This window comes from Phalacrocorax aristotelis, chromosome 2, assembly GCF_949628215.1.
Source record: "Phalacrocorax aristotelis chromosome 2, bGulAri2.1, whole genome shotgun sequence".
Taxonomy (NCBI): domain Eukaryota; kingdom Metazoa; phylum Chordata; class Aves; order Suliformes; family Phalacrocoracidae; genus Phalacrocorax; species Phalacrocorax aristotelis.
This window is the reverse complement of record NC_134277.1, coordinates 47,639,817-47,664,215: the sequence shown is the minus strand read 5'-3', so window position 1 is coordinate 47,664,215 and position 24,399 is coordinate 47,639,817. Positions and strand designations below refer to the sequence as shown.

Sequence of the window (24,399 nt, the reverse complement as noted above, 5' to 3'; positions counted from 1 at the left end):
TTCCTGTGTTTCACCACCCTCATTGTAAAATTTTTTGCCTTATATCCAGTCTAAATCTACCCTCTTTTAGTTTAAAACCATTACCCCTTGTCCTGTCACAACAGGCCCTGCTAAAAAGCTTGTCCCCATCTTTCTTATAAGTCCCCTTTAAGTACTGAAAGGCCACAATAAGGTCTCCCCACAGCCTTCTCTTCTCCAGGCTGATCAACCCCAACTCTCTCAGCTGTTCCTCATAGGAGAGGCACTCCATCCTTCTGATCACTTTTGTGGCCCTCCTCTTGACCCACTCCAACAGGTCCATGTCTTTCCTGTGCTGAGGGCTCCAGAGCTGGATGCAGCACTCCAGGTGGGGTCTCACCAGAGCAGAGCAGAGGGGCAGAATCACCTCCCTCAACCTGCTGGCCACGCTGCTTTTGATGCAGCCCAGGATACAGCTGGTTTTCTAGGCTGCAAGCAGCCCATGTCCAGCTCGTGTCCAGCTTCTCATCCACCAGTACCCCCAAGTCCTTCCCTGCAGAGCTGCTCTCAATTCCTTCATCCCCCAGCCTGTATTGATACCAGGTCCTTAACTTAAAATAGTAAATGTTTAAACTTCCTCAGTGACATTGAGCATAGAAAGATAAAAGGGACCCTAGCAGATTTCTCTCTTATTATCATCACATACATTTGTTTGGAACAGATCATACAAACCTAATTACTAACTCAGCTTGGAGAAAAGCTTTAAGTTTCAGCACAGACTGGTCAGAGATTTTTTCAATGATTAAAGCACAATTTAATTCTTTAATATTATAATTTAAAAAGGCATCTTCAGAAAGAAAAAGAGGAAGACTAGAGTCTCTTTAATAGTAATATTTTTTTTAAATAGCATTGTCTGTTTTTGGCTTATACTCTGGGTTATTCTCAGAAGCCTCCGAGGCAATTCCTCTCTTTCATTAAAACAACAAAATGTTGAAGCATAGAGCTAAATTTTGTCTCTATTTCCACTTCTGCAAACCCACTGCAGACAATGATGTTGCAAATGCACAAATAAGTGCAGAATTTGAAGACCATGGGATCTCTGTGAGCGTGAAGACAAACTGGATGTGAATATTCCTTCGTTCAGTCCTAAGGATCTCTCTAACGTGGGACTCGGAGGGTGACCAGACATGATTCAGTGGCTACAAGACTATGGCTGCCACAGTTTTGTTTACTCCTTTTCATCCTTTTTCTTCTCTGGTTTTCTCTTCCCATCAGTCCATGCACATAAGCAGGGGTGAAACAGAGCTCAGCACGGGAGGAACCTCTACAAGGAGGATTTCCCAGGCTTGCCCTGCATTCTTGTGTCAGAGCCACAAGATAATACTGCGTCAGGTTTATCCTGACGGAATGAATATAAATAAGGCAGCTAAACAAGACTGCAGTTCCCATGGGAGCCTTTGGGAACTCAGCTAGGCTTTCATGCAACCCACATGCAAGCTCACTAAATAGCCTTCTTTCCTTTAAGTTCACTTTTTTAGCTTTTAAGTAGCACATGAGAAACCAGGTTTTCAAACTCTGCGTTTATAGAGAGGAGTTGCAGGAGATTTTAGGATTAAATTGGAAAGTTAAATTCTCAGTGATTTTTCTGTGCCTGTAATGAGTAAAATAAAATAAATATTATCCAAACCTGGATCGTCATTTAAAAACATTTTAAAAATATTATAATTCATTTTCTCTTATTGTTACCAGTACTATAAACTTTAAAACAAGCTATATATCCTTAAATATTTTCTTCTGGGGAAAAGAGAGCAGAAGCCAAGTTTTAAAAAGCTTTTTGTTATGACATTGTACAATTCTGACCGTCATGTTTTATGGCTCTATTATTTTCAGCAAAAGCACTTAACTGTGTATGCCTTTTCTTTTGGCATATTTATACACTCAGCAGTAGATTAAGGAAGCAATTTTCAAGAAGATCACATTTTTTTGAGTTATTTTCTTGCAAAATCGAAGTAATCAGGCTGTGATGAATACAGACTGCTAATAACTTTCTATTACATTTAAAGAAGAGGTATCATCTTACCCAATGAGCTATTATTCAGGACACTCTCCAAATACTCGACCATTGCCTCGATATCACTGTCCTGTGGATAAATGAAATAAGGAACAGGATTAGTGTGAGCACAAAGTTAAATATAAACACTATGCACTAGAGGTATGACCCCACAAACATAAAGGGTATCACTTACACCAATGAGTGTCAACACTAGACTACAAAGAGTCTATATTGCTCAGGACTTTTTCTATGTTTTCTTTTCCTAGAACACCAGGCTTGAGAATTAAGTTATATACAAACATTTATTTACATCCCATTCCTTACAGAACACAAGAGTGTAGAACAACTGCGTACGGAGCTTAAGAAGATATGTTTACTGCAGAGGGTGGTGTGCAATCTCTGAAAATACACCAGCATTTTTATCATCAGTTAGTCCTGGAATATCTAAAACAATATTACACTGAAAAAGGCAAGTATGTACCTCTTAACTATGCCAAAATTTCTTTTGCTTGTGATAGCTTCCCACTGCAAATTAATACTTACATTTTATGTAATTGCATCTACTTACGTATCTAGTGCAATGACTAATTGAAAAAATTTTAATTAAGAAGATATTTTAGCACTTTTCTATTTCAAATATTTTGTTACCAGGCAGATGGTTAACAGTTTTGCCATGATACCTTTCATGTGAAATGCTGTTTGTGTACACAGATGAAATTTAAAGTCTGGCCATTGAGCAACGATTGTGCTCCAGGAAGTAGATCAAAATTTTGTTGAAGTCCAAGAGAAACTTGGACTCTGAGTTCTAGAAGCTGCTGCTATATCACATTTGACAGCATGGCATTTCTGGACTATTCAAAACTGAAAGTTAAAATCTTGACCTTGCTGAAAAAATCTGCCAAAAATCTGTATGTTAAAAAATGAGAAGCCTATGGTTTTAAAATTAAAACACTGGAATAAAAAGAGACAATATTGACCTCAGCTTCTACAATGGACAATCTGCTCTATATTCCTCTGTGATCTTACTCAAAATGTTCATTCTAAGTTTCTCAAACTGAGGAACTGACAGTATAAATTAACAGGATTACACTAATTGCTGGCAATGACTGTTAGCTAGTGAGTGACCTTTTGGTGCAAGTGAAAGCCGTTAGGGATGAGCATGGTCTAACATCTTGTCACCCTAAGTTGTTTCATGGACTTATATTTGAAAAAGGCTCTGCTATTTTAACCAAGGTTTGCAAAACGGGTATCAGCCTCTTGGCTGGCCATCTCAGCAGGTAGCCCAAAGGCTCATAAGTCTGAAGGAGCCTTTTTGCCCTTTTGGAGCAGCCTGTGGGATCCTGGCTGGATAAAGTCAGCACCGGGGTTTCCAGTTCTGCAGCCCTACCTCAGCTGACCAAGTCAATCTGAACCTGCTTAACTGGGGCTTTTTCCCATTAGCAGTAAAGTGCCCAGGAAATGTCACAGAACAAATTTAATTTATATATATAATATATATATTGAATATTTAATTAAGATAGACTTAGTATTACAGATATATTTTCTCTGTATTTGTAAAAAAAAATTAAATGAACCTTTAGGGTTTCATTAAAAAGTTATTAAATATTTTTGATTCAAAACTAAAATTTCATATTAATTTTCTGGTAATATAAATTTATAATTGTTTTTATTTTCATTATCACTAACAGTTAACTGCAAATCTATAGACGAACAGACAAAAACATGGTAAATGGCCACAGAAAATAGTAATATAATTGCTTTAGTAAAACCTTTTTTTGCCTTTTTTAATGGGATAAAGATTGTCATTCCCAAGCCTCTGACTTCTTACAACAGGACAGCGTATTTACTCCAAATATCAAAATAGAGCTGATTTTTTCTCAGTACGCTGTAAGGCAAAAGATACACTTTCACCACTTTCATCACCACTGGTTTTCAAGTAAACTAGCTGGCTTAATTTGGCTAGCCTGAAATAAAATTTCAGTGAGGAAGAGAATGTGGTTTTCACACAGTGGTAAATAGTTGAATACATGGTTAATCAACTTACACTGAGGTAGGAACTACCTGTGCTTTTTCTCCACTTGGGTTTAGTAATCCAAGAGGATTTTAGATGTTTTATTTGCTTATCTATTTAATGTATTTCTCTTTTTGCAGAGAAAGCAACGCCCTACAGAATAGGCAAGGGACTGACAGATGCGCAGAAGAGATGCACTCTTACGCATAAGAGCAAACGTGGATGAATGCTTGCAAGTTGCAAATTCAGAACAAACACCTTTCTAACAGCAACAGGCCATGCCAAGGTGTGTGTTAGGAATCCAGTGGAGCATTTTTTGGGGGTGACAGCAAACAGACCACCCACAGGTGCTGGAGCTATGATAATGTATGCCCGCTGATTAATTATCTGGTTTGGCAATCTCAGAAGCGACCTGTAAATTGAACATCGGAAGCTAATGTGCGACATTAGTAGACTTTGTCATAACAAAGAGGTTGAATTTGCTATTACTGTCACTAAAAGAAAATAAAAACAACAAGGTGATAAACTGCAGCAAAAAGCACCCATTAGCATCTCAGCTAAATCAAAGCCGATGAAAACTTCACTGTGCACTAACTTTTCAGGATGAAACCTCTCCTAAGTTTCTTATTTTTAAATGTTTTTAGAAACAGTTTCTCATTCTCTTTCATGTTTTCCCCCTAATTAGAAACCAGTGTTCCTAGAAAAAAAAATGTGGAAAAGAGCCATTGGCTTGAAGAGGTAGAGGTCTGGAAAAGTAATTGGTAAATTGCTGCTTGAAATCTAGCAATCTGCATTTCTGGTCCAAAAGAGCGGGACAAAGGACAAAAAACACCAATGCTACAACCAAGATGAGAGGTCCGGATATCTGAAATTGGTGGTAAACTCCACATCTGCAACTGAACAATGTAGCTGAAAACACACAGGCTTTATTGACAGATATCAACACAGGAAAAATAGTTATCTCAGCTCCCAACCCAAGCCTTTAAAATTACACCATTCCGGTGTGTAACTTTACCTTCTTAACTGAAGAGGTGTTGCATCCCGTGTAAGGTCACTACTTCTCAGTCTGTCTTGGCATTTGTGGGAGCCTAATATAGCTTGAATAAATAGCTCAGATCACTTTCTACATCATGCACCCCAATGTGTTGTTCAAATTAGATGACCTTTCTGACCCCATGCTACTGCATGAACATCAGAAATTTTTCAGTTGTTGTTTGAAGTAATGGGGTCACCAGAGAGCACCACCAGGTGCAGGATTTCTGCACTCTGCACAGGAGTAACTAGTAAAGCAATCTTGGCATTGGGAAATTGAGAGATTTGCACGGATTAGGAAGGTAAATATCTTAGAAGTCTTTATTCTGTGTTGCAGTGGAATGACTTCTTTATTAGCACATACCTCCAAAAGCTTGATTTATGAAGGTATTTTTGACAAAAGGGTTTAAGAGTATGAAACCTATCACAGAAATAGGAGTTGGAGTTTTGGTATTAAGTAAATGACTGCAGAAGCAACCCCCTGCTATATACTAGCAAGATCAAATCTATTCTGGTAGGATTTGAAGCTTATTATTAATACTGAGCACGATCACGCCTACCTTTGAGTGGGATTCCTGTCACATAACTGTTGACATCCAGAATGAAGATGTCCCATGCATGCTAATAACTGTAGGTACCTTTATAATCACCAGAGAGAAAGAGAGACCTCTCAGCCTATTCTATCTATCCTACATTAGGTGTTTACATCAAGATAACATTATTGCCTAAAAATTCTTGCATACTTCCCCTCACTCTACAGACTTTTCATTCAGTTAGTTCAGATTTGCACAGCTACGTTCAGTCTGCTTTGACCTTGGACTTACTGCAGATTTTTTCACTTGAGAAAGGGAAAATTGAAAATTATGCTCACTTCCCAAGAAAAAGAATAGGTGATTGTGTCAATACCCAGAAACACCCTTCTGCTTTATCTAAGGTGCAGGGGTCAACATGAGAAAAAACAAAGACAGACAATTAGTTTCTTTGACAGAGAAAGTCCTAAAAGGCAAATGGTCACAAGGGGTGCTCCCCGATCAGTTTGTGCAGGCCAGTTTGCAGAGGGTTAATGCTCTGTGTGCACACAGGCTGCTGATAGAGTGAAGCCTCAGGGCCATCAGGGCTGGATTCAGACAAGAGGTGCCAGTGGAACAGCTCTTCCAGCCCACAGTGACTCTTGTCATCGCCAAATTCTGAGTTATTGCAAAATGAGGGAACGTTGCTGCTCAGATCTGACTGACAACACCTAATTTGTTCTGCATTATTGAGAAATCTAGTTTTATCTTCTGCCCTTCATTGTTTGTAAGCAGCAGTCTGCCTGTTCAAAAACATTATTGACTGACACTTAATGAAACAGTCAATGGAAGTTAAATGAAAAATTTTAAAACGCATTCTAAAAAGAAAAAAAATTATCTCAGAGTCTGATGAAAGTGAGCAATAATTTATTTTCAAGAGTATCTTGTGGTAGACTTTCTGGGCAACAGACTGTTTTCATGTCTATGTGTTGTGGGTAAACACAGACCCAGCAAACTGAAAAAAAAAGGCACTTTCTTAGACATTCCACTGATTTACAGTTGACTAATAATTTCATTAGACCAGTACTGTATAAACTGATTCTGAATTTTAAAACACCCTGTGTGTTTAGTTTGAAGGGTAGGAAGACATTTCTAGATCAAATGAAGCTGTTTCTGAGTAAACTTCAAGTTTAAGTGGTGAGAGCGTTTCAGGAGTCCCTGCTACCATGGTAGAAGTAGAGTTCTGATTTCTCACACAAACATTTTAATTTTGCCTTAAAAACTACATGTTAAAGAAGCTATTAGTTTAAAAATTTTAAAAATCAGTACAAGTTATTTATAATTTAGGGAAGAGTATTAGCATACATGGTTGGTTCCCTAAAATGCAAAAGACATCACACACTGTTCTGCAAAATTTGCACACAAACTCAGAATAACATATATGATCCTAAGCGGGATCAGACAGTGCCATTCAGAGGCACTGTACAAAATGCTTTCAGCTGGTGGCCCAGGGGAGAAAAGAATTGTTCCTGAATACCTCAGGAAGATCCATTTGCAGAACTGACTTGGGCATTTAAGTTCATTGATTTCACTGAGACTTGATTACTGGAGACAAGATTCATCTCAGCTCATTCTGATCAGATCTAAATTAGATGCCTTTTCCAATAATCTTCAACTTTCTTCACACTGCAATCCCTAAGACTTTCTTGGGGCAGCTTCACCTAATAAAGCTACTTTAAGCCTTTCAATAATAAGTTTTCTCCTCACTGACACTTTCTAAGATTCTTAGGAAAGTCTACAGATTTGTTGTTCAAGTCATGCAGTTGTTTAGGCTCACAGTTCATCACACTGTCCTAGAAAATATGTCTTATGTAGGCAGGAAGAAGTGGCAACTAGAGGTCCCTATCTGTCCCTGGAATAAAAGCTTGAATTTAGATCTTATGCTTGAAGTATACTTTCAGCTGTAACTTAATTTACACACAGCTAACTTGAGAGAGGATCCCACTCTGAGTGTTTTACAGGCACAAGGAAGCGTACTGACAACAATGCACCTTTCAGCATTCATGGTAGCGTTATCCTTTATTTTGAAGGAATGCAGGAACCTTTCTCATCAACGACTCAGAAGAATTACATAAGCATAGACATAACTTATTCATTATATTGATGTACACACGCATTCCTAACAAAAAATAAATTTCAGTAATGTCAGTAGGACAAAATCTTGGGAGGAGATTAATTTTCCCGTGAGCATGAGGCATATACTGTTTTCCCAAAATTCACATATACCTGGTGATTTGACTTAGAGACTGTCTGTGATGATTCCACATCCTCTTCCTCTTCACTGCCTTCTGAACAGGATTCAAACTCATCATTATAATATTCTTCTGCAATTTCTGGGTCTTCGGGGATCTCTAAAGGCAATTACGAGTTTAAAGTATATAGACAGACAATACGCATGATGTTAAAAAGATAAAACGGATTTTATACTGCCCATGTTATGTCACTAGCAATGCATTCTGTAACTGAAATCAAGGGATAGATTCTCAGATTGAAATGTTAATCTTTGATGACATGATAAGTGGTGTTAAAGCTGTCTCTAGCAAAAGGTCAGATCCTCATCATATGTAAATTAATGACCTCAAAGGATCTAGATTATTTTTGGCCTGAAATCACTGAACCATAGAATAATTCAGGCTGGAAGGAACCTCATGGGATCATCTAGTCAGAGCAGGGTCAGCACCAAATGGAATCTGTCTTTCATGAGCTGAAATTATGCCATGGATTGGTTTTCCCTAACAAACATAATCTGTGGTGAATACAACAGCTATGCTAATATGGAATATAATGTACACCAGGCACATGTTTAAAAGACAAAAGAAATAAAATCTATATCTTTTTCCAAACTTTCCTGAAGCAAAAGCATAACAAAATAAAAGAAACTGGTTTAAGGTTAAGCTACACATACTTGGGTGTCATGCTCTCTAAATTCGTTACTAGTTTTAGTAATAGCAGCCAGTGGATTATTAATGTTGAAAATGAGCCTATGAAGTACAATAACTGTTATTAAAATGCAACATATTAATCACAGCATGAAAGACACCCCAGCCACCCTGCTCTGGGTGAAATCCTTCAGCACCCCAGACTTCATAAGTAAGGAGTTAGTGAAATGGCTTGAGGCCTGATTGCACCCGCTTCAGCAAGCTATCCTTTAACATATGCTTAGCTGCTTCTGCTGAGAAATTTTAAGCAGAGGATGGACTGTGGTGACTATCTGAATAAAAAGCAGAATGCCTACTCCTCTACACAGAAAGCTGCAAGGCAAAGAGCTGCCCATGGGAGACACAGGTCAGCAGCAGAAGGCAAGGGAGCCCAGCTCACCATCCTTCCCATCAGTAGCCCTAAGCACTCATGGAGAGAGATACTGCAGGAGAGCTAACCCCCATTTCTGGTTTTAGGAAGTCCCTCACTGACTTATCAAGATAAGTTACACCAAGCTCAGGAACAATATTTTTATGCTAACAGTTTTCAAAAAGAAAAAGTTTGGTATCCATCTTGGTATCCATCTGGGTATTATTACAAGAAATGTTAGCTGAAGACAAAAACAGCTTAATATTAAGCTGTCATAAATCACCACACTAACTTTAGCTAATGCTGATTTCCACTCTTCCCCCCCAATTAAGTCTACCAATTCAAAGAAATATAAACTAATATATCTTAAACATTACTGTATTGAAATAAATTAAATTCCAATAATATGCCATTAAAAATTCTTAGTAGATTTTTTTTATTTGTTTCACATGTATAAAAAAACTTAAAGGATTTAAACAAGAAAATATAATTAAAATCCATTAAAAGACATTGCAGTTTGGGCAGGAGGAATAATTATATTCTTTAAGGCATAGAAAGAGAACTCAGGAAAAAAGTGAAAATGCATTTATCTGCAGCACTAAGTGGTTGAAGATCTCCTGTTGAGATATTATCTCTACTATCTACTGCCTCCAGAGTATTCTAAAAAATACTTCCTTTTTTTATAAATTTGATTTACCTCCAAAATGCTGACACATTTTCACTCAGGTTTCTCTGTTTTAAGCTATTTATGGAAGCTGCATGACAGCACCATGCTCCACTGCCACGATTTTTAATCCATCCTTTTTCTATTTTTCACTTTTCTCAGTTTGTTTTTTTTTTTAAAAAAAGAGGATCAATACAGGGATTTCCAGGAGAAGAACTTCCTAACTCAAAAACTTCCTCCCACAAAAGAATTTATTATTGTGTTTACTTGAGTTCTACAAAGTGCCGCTTGACAGAAAAGCCAAACACTTAATAATAAAATTAAAATCTTAAATATCAATCCTTTTTAGCATGAGAAGAACACTAATAAATGAAGATACATCTCCTTTTCCAGACAGAGTGAACATTAATCTTTCTCTTTCATAGAAAAGCTGCAACTCCTGTGATTAGTGTAATTTTATTCGGTTCACCTTCGTTCTATCTATGTGTGCATAGGAGACCCACATGGATGAGCAAAGAGCTTCTAGAGAAACTCAGATGGAAGAGGAAAGCTCACAGTAAGTGGAAAAAGACTGGCCACTTGGGAGGAATATAGAAATATGGTCAGGGTATGCAGAGATGCAACGAGGAAGGCCAAGGCCCACTTGGAACAAAATATGGCAAGGGGTGTCAAGGATAACAAGAAGGGCTTCTTAAATACATCAGCAGTAAAAGGAAGACTGGGCAAACTGGGCCCACTGCTGAGCAAGGTGGGTGCCCTGGTGACACAGGATGCAGAAAAGGCAGTTACTGAATGCCTTCTTTGCTGCAGTCTTTACTGCTAAGGCTGGCCCTCAGGCATCCCAGCCCCCAGAGGAGAGAGAAAATATGAAGGAGGACTTTTCCTTGGTTGAGGAGGATTGGGTCAGAGGTCACCTATGCAAACTGGATCCTCTCAAATCCATGGGCCCTGATGGGATGTACCCACAGGTGCTGAAGGAGCTGGCGGATGTTCTTGCCAAGCTACTCTCCATCATCTTTGAAAGGTCTTGGAAGACAGGAGAGGTGCCCAAGGACTGGAGGAAGGCAAATGTCACTCCAGTCTTCAAAACGGGCAAGAAGGAAAACCCAGGAAACTACAGGCCAGTCAGCCTCACCTCCATCCCTGGGAAGGTGAAGGAGCAGTTCATCCTGGAGGTCATCTCCAGGCATGTAGAGGAAAAGAAGGTTATCAGAAATAGTCAACATGGATTCACCAAGGGAAAATCATACTTGATGAACTTGATAGCCTTCTATGATGGTGTGACTGGCTGGGTAGATGAAGAGAGAGCAGTGAATGTTGTTTTTCTTCACTTCAGTAAGGTGTTCAACACTGTCTCCCATAGCATCCTCATAGACAAGCTAAGGAATCGTGGGTTAGATGAGAGGACAGTTAGGTGGATTGATAACTGGCTCAACAACAGAGCTCAGAGGGTCATGATAAATGGGGCAGAGTCTGGTTAGAGGTCTGTAACTAGTGGTGTTCCACAGGGGTCTGTGCTGGGCCCAGTGCTGTTCAATATATCCATCAGTGACCTGGACAAGGGGATAGAGTGTAACCTCCACAAGTTGGCTAACAATACCACACTGGGAGGAGTGGCTGATACACCAGAAGGCTGTGCTGCCATCCAACGAGACCTGGACAGGCTGGAGAGCTGGGCCAAGTGGAACCTCATGAAACTTAAGAAAAGCAAGTGCAAGGTCCTGAACCTGGGGCGGAACAACCCCATGCACCAGTACAGGCTGCTGGGGGCTGACCTGCTGGAAAACAGCTCTGTTGAGAAGGACCTGGGAGTGCTGGTGGACAGCAGGTTGATCATGAGCTAGCAATGTGCCCTTGTGGCCAACAAGGCCAATGGAATCCTGGGGTGCATTAATAGGAGCGTGGCCAGCAGGTTGAGGGAGGTTATCCTCCCCCTCTACTCTGCCCTAGTGAGACCACATTTGGAGTACTGCATCCAGTTTTGGGCCCCCCAGTTTAAGAAACACAGGGAACTGCTTGAGCACGTCCAGCAGAGAGCTATGAAGATGATCAGGGGACTGGAACACCACCCTTATGAGGAAAGGCTGAGACACCCGCGTTTGTTTAGCCTGGAGAAGAGAAGACTGAGGGGGAATCTCGTCAATGCATACAAATACTTGAAGGGTGGGTGTCAAGAGAATGGGGCCAGACTCTTTTCAGTGGTGCCCAATGACAAGACAAGGGGCAATGGGCACAAACTGGAACGCAGGAAGTTCCATTTAAACATGAGGAAAATCTTCTTTCCTGTGAGGGTGACAGAGCAGTGGAAGAGGCTGCCCAGAGAAGCTGTGAAATCTCCTTTTCTGGAGACATTCAAAACCCACCTGGACATGGTCCTATGTCCCCTGCTCTGGGTGTCCCTGCTCAAGCAGGGGGGTTGGACGAGATGATGTCCAGAAGTCCCTTCCATTCCCTGCCGTTCTGTGATTCTGCATGTATGCATTCAAATACATATGAATCAGCCTAATTAATAATGTCATAATGAAAGCACTGGACTATACTAGTGTTTTCTGAATCGTCTTCTCCTCCCACAGTCTGTATTTTTTTACTATTGTACTAAAAAACCACAACCTGTCTTTCCCACCTAAACACGGTATCAAAATCAGTCTTTTTACTCATAAATGTAACCTCAAAATGTCTGCTCTGGCTACAGTAAAGCTCTATACCTAGTGAGTAGCCCATGACCAGCCAAAACTGCTGAAGCCTCCGAACTATGTGGCAGGGCTGGCACTGCCTGTATCCCACTTCCATGCCAGCTTTTGCATCCTTGTCAGAATTGCTCGCTTCACCATTTGTGAAATTGTTTTGACAGCTGTTCATATACGGCCAGTTAATCCCAGCTCAGTAACGCATTTTTAAATGTTAGTTCAGACACTAGAGATGTTCCAGGGTACACAAGTTTACTGGCCCTGATTCAGAAACTCTTCTAAGTGACATTTCTGAAAGAAGACAGCATGTCCAGTTGATGGGATCTTGGGAATTGGCTAACGCAAGTCTTTAAAACTTCTTGGTTTTATGACAGGCATCTTTAAAGAAGGCACCTTCAAAACATCAACATGTCCATTTAGACTATACAGTTCCGTATAACAGTCCCTTGAGTCCTACTAAGTAGAGCCAACTCCCAGTCATCCATGTGCTACAGATGCAGAGACACAACTCTGGTTCTCTCCTGAATTAATCTGAGTACAGAACAGCTTATTTAGTTGAGACCTAGGATCAGCCAAATTTCAAGAACACATAAGCTGGCTTTAGCACAGCAGATATCATAAATCAACATAGCGAGCTGTACCTGTGCTGGCCTAGTAAAGTCTAAGTGCAGATAACTTGAGTGAGTTGGTACTTTCAGCTCAGGGCAGGCACTGTCAGGTGAGGTTGGGCCCCATATACTTCCATTTCCATGTCTGCAGTCCATCCTCCAGAATATTTGCTACCTGAGTTTTCCCTGTGGTCCTGGGTATTTCACACACACCCCCAATTTCTACTAACCAGGTAGCAGAAGGCCAGTTACTGCCACCATCACTGAACATTACTGATGTAGTTGCACACCTCAGCAATGTATCACAGAAGAAAACTCCTTGGTTTATGCTTTCAGAGGAGTAGTTTTAATAAAAATGTTGATCTTCTGGCTAGGTTTGTTTGACTTTTGTTTACACACCTTTGCAGAGCCTAGCGTAAACTCCAAGGCCGGGACCTTGACATTTCTTTTAATATAAAATAGAAATTAAACCTATTTGTGCCTGGAAGGTACTTGGGTAAGAAAGTGGTGCTAGTGAGGTGAATGTCAAGTCTATCATATCAAAAGAGGAAACAAAACCCCTGCTGCAGAACCCAGGGTACCCTGCCTCTGTGTTTTGACAGCTGGACTGGGAGAAGAACAGCATCATATTCAAGGAGGCCCTAACACAGTCTGCAGCTCATTGGACTCTCTTGCTCACACAGCACTCTTGACCTGCCTGAGCACAGCAAGTCCAAATCACCCTGTGCAGCATACATAAGGTAGGCAGGGACTCCTCTTTCCTCACAGACCCTTGGAAAAGAAAGTTCATGGTAAAATCCAATATAAAGGGTTCTAATACTGTGTGAGCTGGTAAAACATGCAGCCTGATGGCCATAACATTGCTGTAATATAGTCGTCCCTCTGATACAGCATATTTCTGTGCTCCATATGGACCACAAAGGAAGGTCTCTATGGCTGCTTTTACCCCCTCATGACCCCCAGTCTGTCAGCTGATCCCTGAAAATATCTTGCATTTTATCTATCTGTGCGTATTGCACTAAGGCCAGTCACTGTACCTTTTATTTGCTTACAAAGCACTTAATTCAAAACAAACTCAGCTATTGCATATGTATTTGCTAGGTGGCCTAGGTATACAATTGAGACACTTGATATTTGCTATTAGATATTCAAAAGAAAAAAAGCTCTGAATAACACCATTCTCTTTAGATTTATTTCTATCTATATATTACCATGATGCTAATAGTGGAAAGAAGGGTAAAAACCCATTATTAAAAAAAAAATCATAAAAGCAGTTATTTCCCAAGCAGACAAGCTATGCAGAAAACAAAGGAATGCGATACTTGGAATATTTTGCTTAAATCCACCAAACCTTGTTCCAGGTAGCATGGTAAGTAACTTGGCAACAACAACAGTTTTCTCCAAAGAGATGAAAATACTTTGATAAATATCTTTAATTTTCTCTTGCCTTGAAGTCATATTTATAATTGGTGCATTGATGCAGCATTCTCACATTCCAGTGCATGCAAAAGACAATAAGTAAGGCCCCTTTTATTTTAAAAAGGAGAAGAAAAAAGAAAACAGAATGGTATAACATATGATCCTTTTCACCACTTGTATTCAAAGTAACAAAGGACTATTTTACCTTTTGAATCCCAAGGCTTCATTGCATCTCTGGGAAAAGCAGCAGATTTTCTCAGCTGTCATTTTCCCATCTCAAGGAAAAAAGTTGTTACAGTTTTACTCCTCGGTCTGCGCAGTCCTACAGACAGCAAAGTGAGGAGCAAAGCATTCAACTGCTCTGACAAACATGTAATGTCAGGAGATACAATGCACCCTTAATGTTATGGTTACATGAACCAACACACTGAAAAGCGGTGCTATGTAGAAGCTGTTATGGGCTACCACATCTCTGCTATCACACACTGCCACAGAGAGCTTGAAAAATTAAGGGGAGCCAGGACACAGGCACTTGCATTGCCCCCCTTGCCAGGCTTTTTACATGGGCCTCACTGGGGACTGAGTCAAGAACAGGGAAAAGCATTCCTCCACCTTCTGCTTCTGCTTTGCACTGGGCTGCAAGACAGCCCACTGGCAGGACTGCACCAATAATGCAGAGGTGCCCCATGCCCTTTCCTTTCTGTGGCAATTCATCAGCAAACTCCAGTTTGATCCCATCTGAGCAGGCATTACCTATCAGAGCAAACACCGCAGCAGTCCCCAAGCCAGGCAGGGGGCTGGAGAGCCTGGGTGCAAGGAAGGGCTGGGAGACCAGGGTCCATTCAGCCCTAAGAAGGGAAGGTAAAGAAGAAACCTTATTGCTGTCTGTGACTATCTTCTTAGAGGATAAAAGGAAGATGGAGCCAGACTCTTCATCAGAGTTGCATGGTAATGGGACAAGAGGCAACGAACACCAGCTGGAACATAATACATTCCAATTTGACATTAGGAAAAAAAACTTTTACATGAGAGTGATCAAATACTGGAACAGGGCTTAAAGAAGCTGCAGGAGCTCAATCTCTGGAGGGGTTCAAGTCTTAACCAGACACAGCCCTGAGCAACCTGATCTGATCAGATCTGCTTTGAGCAGTGGATTAGACTACAGACTGCCAGAGGTCCCTTCCGACCTAAATTATTTTATGATTCTGTGGTTACATGATGCTCCACGAACAAACTGTTTAGAATTACACCAGATCTGTGTGTGTGCACATATTTAACATACACATTCACACGCTATGCAGAACCTTGCCTGTTCTGCTATGCCCCTGCAATGTGTACACGTTCTCACAAATCAGCAGCAAAAGGAGTCAGTGAACACAGCTGGCTAGCACTCTTCAGAGCAGTGCATCAGTTATCACAGAAGGAGAGAACAGAAAGGGATTTCTCCCTTCGAAGGAGAAAACAGAAAGAGCTGAAGCACTGTCACTAGAAGAGAGGTTTGAAACATAGAGGTACGTTTCTCCAAGCTACATAATCCTGAATGTGAAATTCTACCATAAAGGAAAGCAAGGGCTCTGTGCCCCTCTGCAGTTCAGGTCAGTGCTCATACAATTGGAAAAAATAAGGTAACTCCATTATTAAAATTTAAGCTCACTCAGATTGGTTTGGGTTTTGTTTTGGTTTTGGGTTGGTTTTTTTTCCCCCCAGTACAAGACACAAAACTTCAACTTTAAAAGTTTCCATCAAAGAGAATCACCATCCTTTGGTCAGCTATAGATAAGAGACGCATTATTAAGCTCTGAAGCTTCATTGTTCAGAATGTCAGTCAAAGCTTTTGTCCGGCTCTTCTCAACCAGGCTGAAAAAGACTCTCAGAAAATGTGCTGTTTAAGAAATGACTTTTGTGCCCGTTGAATTCTTGTACAGACCTTTTGGCTAAGCACAAAAGGACTATGAAGTCATTAAAAGAATTACCTTCTGACATGGCCGTGGACAGCACAGACGTAAAGTAAAATGGGTTGTTCTAAATGAGAACTAGAAATATAACCAAAGTTAAACATTAATATTTTATAACTTTCCCTTTAGTATTTTAAAAAGGAAAAAAGACTCATTTTACTTGTGGGCTTCACTGAGTGATGATTTACCTACTGTGAAATGTCTAGGGAAAAACAGAAATAAAGAGGATGTAAATCAGAGTAGCTTTATGGGAATCTTCTACTACTTGATGTTAGAAATGAAGTAGTTCAAAATGGTTTTCCAATGAAAAAATACTTTTCTTTAAATCAAAATGAAATTTCCAATAAAAATGTTTTATTTGAAAGACACCGTTCTTTTCCCAAAACCTTCCACCTCACAGTATTTTATCAGTATGTACAGAGACAAAGCATGAGAGGAAAAAATTTGTTGCTAAAAGGAGTTGTTAACAAAAATGAACAGTGAGAAGGAACACCTTCATCACTTTTTTCCCCTAATTTTCTGAGTGATTTTGTTGTTTTTCTTTTTTCTTCTGATTTTCTAATTGTTGGGTGTACAGAAATGGGAGCTCTGGTGGGCAGTGACTATGAAGATGACGCCATGCTGCCTTTCAAGCACAGTTTAAAGTTCAGCAAATCTAAAAATTTTCTAAATATTCAGAAATCCTTTTAGTACTGATGGAAGAATGGAGAGAAAGAACAATATAGCGATGTAGTCAATAACAGGGAGCACTTAGTGAGTCGTGGAAGCCATTTCCTTTATGCACAAAGAGGCCCTATTATTGTAAAGGTTGCCCTATCATTTGCACAGTTTCTAGCAGGAGCAGAGCAAAACCTGTAAATTAAAGGAAAAAATGACCACAAAGCTACCGTACAACATCAATTTAAAACTACCTTAGTCCTTGAGTTATTTTAAAATTTTTGATCAGTCAAAGCATACTTTCAAATAAAAACTCAGTTTTCCTGCTGAATCTGGCAGACATGACCTGATAGTTTCCCTTTCAATCTGATGACAGCATTGGGAAGGAGAGTCCATGTATTAATACAAAAAGCTGCCCCTTGAAATAGTCACTTCCTTCTCCCTGAGATTCAGTTCACAAATGCCATTTTTAAGACATAAATTGGGGATGTTTTCACAACCAGAACTTACTGAAAGAGTAGAAGACAAATTGGAACAGTACAGATCCAAACCTGGTGTAAGCAGATGTGCGTATGAGAGTCTGGATGTAGCAAAGATGTAAAATACATTTAATTTGGATATAAGCTGTAATATAAATTATATGTTGGACAAGTACAAAAACAAGGCAATTATTGCAACCAAGCAAATTTAGGAAAAAAGTATAGAGACCTTAAACACCTAGATGAAATTAACCGGTGAAAGTCAATGTATTTGCTAGATTGCAGGGGCACACTTTACTCCATGGAGCAGATAAAATAGCAAGAGAACGTAAACCAAGCTCCTTCATTGCTGTCACCTTCTTATTTCCTCCAGCTAGCTGTCTGTCAGCAACAGGCACTGAAAGCTGAACTGGTAGAAACTGCAAACTAATTCAGTATTTACAGCTACTTTCTGAGCAAATTCTCCCTTACTTGGAATTGGCTGGAGCTTCTTATGTCGCGATATCATTTGGCCCAGTTCCCCAGAAATGCTGTTTAGTTTGATAAAGGGCCAGAAAGCTGTGGCAAATGGGTGGACTGGGATTCCTTATTGAGTGTTTTGCAACACCATCCTGTTCACAGATGCTTTGTTTGCAAGTAAATGCCTGGTGTGTTTTTATTTACATTGGTTTAATTCTAAGTCTAAGGTGCAGCATAAAGCTACATGGCCCTGTAAGTAGGACAACCTGGAATAAACCCAAGTATCTTTCTAAGGAGGTTTTAAAACCAGGAGACTCACATGGATGAGCAAAGAGCTTCTAGAGAAACTCAAATGGAAGAAGGAGGTTTACAGTATGTGGAAAAAGGGACTGGCCACTTGGGAGGAATATAGAAATATGGTCAGGGTATGCAGAGATGCAACGAGGAAGGCCAAGGCCCACTTGGAACAAAATATGGCAAGGGGTGTCAAGGATAACAAGAAGGGCTTCTTAAATACATCAGCAGTAAAAGGAAGACTGGGCAAACTGGGCCCACTGCTGAGCAAGGTGGGTGCCCTGGTGACGCAGGATGCAGAAAAGGCAGAGTTACTGAATGCCTTCTTTGCTGCAGTCTTTACTGCTAAGGCTGGCCCTCAGGCATCCCAGCCCCCAGACGTGAATGTTATAAGAAGTAGTAAACATGGATTCACCAAGGGGACATCATGCTTGACCAAGCTAATAGACGTCTGTGATGGCATGGCTGGCTGGAAGAAAGAGCAGTGAATGTTGTTTAGCTTGACTTCAGCAAGGCTTTTGACAGTCTCCCATAACATCCTTATAGGTACGCTTAGGAAGTGTGGGTTAGATGAGAGGACAGTGAGGTAGATTGAGAACGGGTGAACAACAGAGCTCAGAGGGTTGTGATCAACAGCACAGAGTCTGGTTGGAGGCCTGTAACTAGTAGTGTTCTGCAGGGGTCTGTGCTGGGTCCAGTCCTGTTCAATATAATCATATTGAGAAGGACCTGGGAGTGCTGGTGGACAGCAGGTTGATCATGAGCTAGCAATGTGCCCTTGTGGCCAACAAGGCCAATGGAATCCTGGGGTGCATTAATAGGAGCGTGGCCAGCAGGTTGAGGGAGGTTATCCTCCCCCTCTACTCTGCCCTAGTGAGACCACATTTGGAGTACTGCATCCAGTTTTGGGCCCCCCAGTTTAAGAAACACAGGGAACTGCTTGAGCACGTCCAGCAGAGAGCTATGAAGATGATCAGGGGACTGGAACACCACCCTTATGAGGAAAGGCTGAGACACCCGCGTTTGTTTAGCCTGGAGAAGAGAAGACTGAGGGGGAATCTCGTCAATGCATACAAATATTTGAAGGGTGGGTGTCAAGAGAATGGGGCCAGACTCTTTTCAGTGGTGCCCAATGACAAGACAAGGGGCAATGGGCACAAACTGGAACGCAGGAAGTTCCATTTAAACATGAGGAAAATCATCTTTCCTGTGAGGGTGACAGAGCAGTGGAAGAGGCTGCCCAGAGAAGCTGTGAAATCTCCTTTTCTGGAGACATTCAAAACCCACCTGGACATGGTCCTATGTCCCCTGCTCTGGGTGTCCCTGCTCAAGCAGGGGGGTTGGACGAGATGATGTCCAGAGGTCCCTTCCATTCCCTGCCGTTCTGTGATTCTGTGAAAACACTCTCATTATCTGAAAGTGTCTGTTATAATAGTATCTATTAATTTTTGTGCATACACAGTCTAGGTGCATTTGCTTCTAATTGTTTCCTAAATTCACACAAAGTTTTGTAAATGTTTTTTAACAAAATGCTTTGGAAGGAATGAAGGGACTTCCCATGTAGGTTTTAAAAAGGCTTGGCCAGAATAATTTTAACTGTAGTCATTGACCAAGGTGAATTTTGAGATGGGTTCTGTTTATCAATGCCAAACTAAATCAGAACAAAAAATAGATCAGAAAAAAAAGGAGCTGTAGAGTAACATAATTTGCACTCTCCCCATAATTTCAAAGTGATTGGGATTTTTAATAACTGCTATGTAAACACTTTGTTCTACAAGTTTCTCTCTGGGAAGCTGTAAGAGCAAGACTTCCTGTAAGAAGTTAGCTGTGAATTTTGTGAAGCTATGGAAAGATTTAAGAAGCTGTGTACACTGAACAGTAGCAGAGTTTTGGAAAAGGTTTCCTGAGGAGGTTATGAGTCGAGTTCGACTCCTTGATGGCCCTCAAATAAGCTAAAGCATTTGAGTAAAAACTTGAAGATAATGGGCTAGGCATAGAAACCTATGCATAGAGGTTTCTAAATTACTATAAAAACTAGACTTTGAAACGTCATAAAATTCCTATGGATGTCTCTTTAATTCTATGGTTGCCCTCATGGAAGAAGGGTTTAAATGGGGAGCTATAACCACAGCAAGAAATCAGCTCTCCAAAGGCAATACTTCTAGGGAAGAACTCCTTAAACAAGGAGAACAATGCTTCAGTCAATAAAAAAAAAAAATAAATAAGCATTGATTCATTTTCCTTTTTGTCGTTAAAACTTGCGAACTTTGTTAAGCCTTGCTTTTGCTAGAATAAATCAGATTTATTATTCCTTTAATTGAATCTTGGACAAGGTGGGATATCAGTGTGAAACCAAGCAATGAACACACGAGACAGATGAGCTGGTCAGAGGGCACACTCCCAGCATGCCTACATGCTCAAACCCTGCGAGAGTCTCAGGAGTTTTGTCGCCCCATGTGCCAAGGACAAGTGAAGGACTGGTAACTGTAAATGCCAGAACTAAGCAGGCAAGTTTGTCTCAGCAAGCATCCCATGGTTTCATTTCAGCAAGCAGCGTGTCAGGAAATATGCCTTATGATCCCAGAAATAGGGTAGCCATACAAAAGAGAAGACCACAGCAGAAATCACTGCAACACTATCTTCTTAACTGAGACAAGTCTTTCTGATTACAAAGAATACTATAACAATAATAATGTAGAAAGGTGCTTAATGCCACTTATTATAAACATTATTCTGTTCTATTTTGACTTGCCAGACTGAAAAACAAAACAAGATATGATTTTCCTAAAAGCCTTCGAGCAGTGTGATTGCCTGTATGTTCACGTTTTGCAGTGTTACTCAGTTACCCAATCAGTACACATAAGTACCATTCTTCAGGCACTAAACAAAATGTGCATGTGCAGAGAAACTTAAAGATGTGCTCAGAAATATTACAGGCTTTTAACCTTCCAAGATCTAAAAAAATACCTTGAAAATCCTTCAAAGCTTGTAAAAATAACAGAGCAGAAAAACCCCACAATATTTTATGATGAGTGAACATTTCCTATTTGAGAGTCAACTGAACTTTGCCCACTTGAATTTCAAAGCAGTATATCCGTACAATTACAATTAGCAATGGAAATATAAATATAATGTATGCAATTACTGTAATGTACTTAGCTACTTCGGAATTGTAATGAAATCAGGGGTTTGTCAGATGTAACGTATTGCGACATATTAAGCTAAGGAATTTAACATGTTATAATCTTTGCAGAATACAGAAATAAAAAGGACTATAATACAGGTCAGAGAGATCATATAATATGTCCCTTTAATTTATATGCCTTCAAGTTTTGACATTCTCTTTCTGCACAAAGAATTTAAATTCCACAAGTACTTAGCTTATGCTATTTTGCTTCTGTAACTTTACCCTTTCCCACACACAAACATGTCTCTTAAGAGCACAGTAGTTTATGCAGACCCCTAATTCATTCCACGGATGTAAGTGCTGCAATGAGGACAAGCCCTTAGAAATATGGATGCATTTGCATATATAATTTCTTGAATACTTTGAAAAAAAAAATCTCCCCCACTCTTGTTTACCATGTCTCATCAGCTGTGAAATTGACAGGAATATAAAGTGGCACTTTCAGTCATGAATGTCAGTGCGTGGCTTTAAGTTTTCATGCCTGTTAGACTGTAGCTTGTTGAATTTAATGCTCCTTATGGCTCCTCTAAAAAGTATGGGGTTTGGTAATGGAGATAGCTTTCAACTCAGTATATTTCAACTGTAAAAACTGATCCAAATCAGAAGGATCAAAGGTGATGGTAAGGAAACAGTATTTTTTGTTGCATCTGTAATTGCACTGAGCTATCTGGAAGCACATTTAGATACAGTTTATAATTTTGTAGCCAATTTCAAGGCAAGTTCTACTGTAGAAATTGAATCGGAAACCTTGAACATTTAGCAATTACAGTTGTATAACAGGATTATGCCTTGCTCTTCATGCTGTTTCCAACTGCGAAGACTGAGCTTCTCTACCTAGAGGATTTTCTATGTAGTAAACTAAGAACCTTCAGATATTCCACACTAATTTCCCACATGGATAAGTACAATGCATGCTCTGATAAAGATTTCTCTTGAATCATTACAAGTAAGTCCTCATAACTAGTGTTTCTTCCTATTTATTAAATACCTCTGCAAACTTTGAGCCAGTCAAGAGGAATCAATCTGTATGCAGAGTTGAGAGGAATTATGCTGTAAAATCTGGCTTCCTTAGAAGCAACTGTAACCAAAGCAAAAGGACTTGTACTCAAATAATTAATATGATACAGTGATAGAGCTGCAATTTTCCATCCTACCTAGCCCAGTGTGTGGTAGCCCACACAGAAAAGCCATGGTGGTCTACCGGCACTATCAAATCCATGGAAAAGATGACCCTCAGCATTCAAAACTTCTCTCAATATTCAGTTGTCTGGAAAACAGACATCTGCTCTTCTGATGGCTTTTTTGTATGATCAGAAAAGTAGACTATAAGCTCAATAAAGTTAATTAGTAGATTAAGATAATCTATATTGCTATGCTAGAAAGTAATGCATTACTTACATGATGTTTCCAGTAGTTCTTTAGAAGGAGGCCCCATTAGAAGGAACATTAAGCATCTAATGGACCTGTCTGGCTCTAGCTGGCATAAGAAGGCACTGACCATATTCATCCATGATATCAGGGCCGGGTATAGCTCATGGATACGATAATTTTTGCCCATATTTTAGAAAATAAATAATTTTATTCCAGCTGCAGTGAATACCGTTCATGGAAATAAGCAGTTATATAGGGACAATTCTTTTTTACATCTTTTTTTTCTTATACAAAAGCCTGACCTCTAGTTGGCAGCACAATATAATCTGTCTCACCATTATTTTCACAAAACCACTATTGAAAGCTTAGTATGTGCACTGAACATACAGTGATCTCCAGGAAAATGTACACTGGCATATCTGTCCTAGTTGAAATGGAGACAATTTCTATAAAGAAATAGGTTGAGAGATGGCAGGGCAGGGGTGATGGGAAGTCACGTTAATCAATCCATTGCAAGGGGACTTTTCTTTCCGATAATAATCAGAGAGGATGAATTACCTATTTTCTAGGAAAGTATCAGCAAAAATAGGAAAAACAGATATACAGGTTTCTCCTGACACATTTTGCATTGCCCATGTCTGCTTCATTGCCATGATTTGCAAAATATACTTTCTAATATTCAGAAATAATTAATCAACAAAATAAGCTGGAGAAATGTAGCAGAAAAGAAATAAATCCAAATCAAAATAAAGGGAATTTAGTTGTTAATCAATAGCTATTTTCTGCTATTCCTTGAAATTAAAACAAGTGTACACATTCACATATATATTTTCAACACACAAATATTAGTGTTTTACACTGACAGCAGCTCAGTGTCTGAGTACAATCTCAGTACAAAACCTGCTTCAGCTCTTCTGTCTCTTGCTTGTACTTGGAGAAACTAGAAATGGAAAAGACATGAAGTTATCTATAGTAAAGCAAAACTGTTCCTAGTAGTACAATATATTCTTAACTGCTCTGTCCACCCTAGTTTTACATTATTTGTTTGATGACAGTTACATAAATTCCTGGACACATGAGATGGAGACCTCAACATTTTTCAGTGAATACTGAACACAGCTACAAAATATCTTTCCATAAATATTTCATTACCAAAATACAATTTCTTTTCAGTTTTGCTTCCAATTAACAAATCTAAAAAATTTAATGCCGTTTAAAACTATTACATAAAATAGTTGCAAACGAGTAAAGCCATTTTTCATTGGTTTATATTCAAAAAGGTTTACATTTTCAAGGAGCATGTTAGTGGTCTAATTAGCTGAAACAATACAGTAAGAGCATATACCTTTCTAATGATATACTCAACATAACACCTCAGCCATTTACTTAATATGGTTAACAATAATTATAAAAGTTATTCTTCTAGCTGAATTTTTCTTAGCAACTCTGTTGCCTACCCTTTTACAAAAAAAAAGAAGGGAACATTTTTTACTCCAGATTGTACAAGTAAAGTTACAAAACTGTTAAAAACTTATTGTAGTAACTTAAGAGAAACAAAAATTTAAAGCACGTTTTTAAACCTTCACTATTGCAAGGAATGTTACCTATCCATCTGCCATGACTCTCTGAAGATTTGCAGCATGGAGAGAATAGTCAAACCAGAAGAATCCTTTACTCTGGCATGCATGCAAAATGCAGCTAAATCAAG

The 24,399-nt window shown here is 39.5% G+C and overlaps 1 protein-coding gene across 1 annotated transcript in view; it reads right to left on the bottom strand.

The window, feature by feature from the left end:
* Positions 1–24,399, bottom strand: part of NEK11 (NIMA related kinase 11) — a 102,442-nt gene that overhangs the window by 22,337 nt on the left and 55,706 nt on the right. The window contains exons 13-14 of the mRNA XM_075083381.1: positions 7,850–7,974; positions 2,039–2,099 (exon numbers count right to left, since the gene is read on the bottom strand). Coding sequence (XP_074939482.1) covers positions 2,039–2,099; positions 7,850–7,974 — 186 coding nt within the window. The remainder of the gene's footprint in view (positions 1–2,038; positions 2,100–7,849; positions 7,975–24,399) is intronic.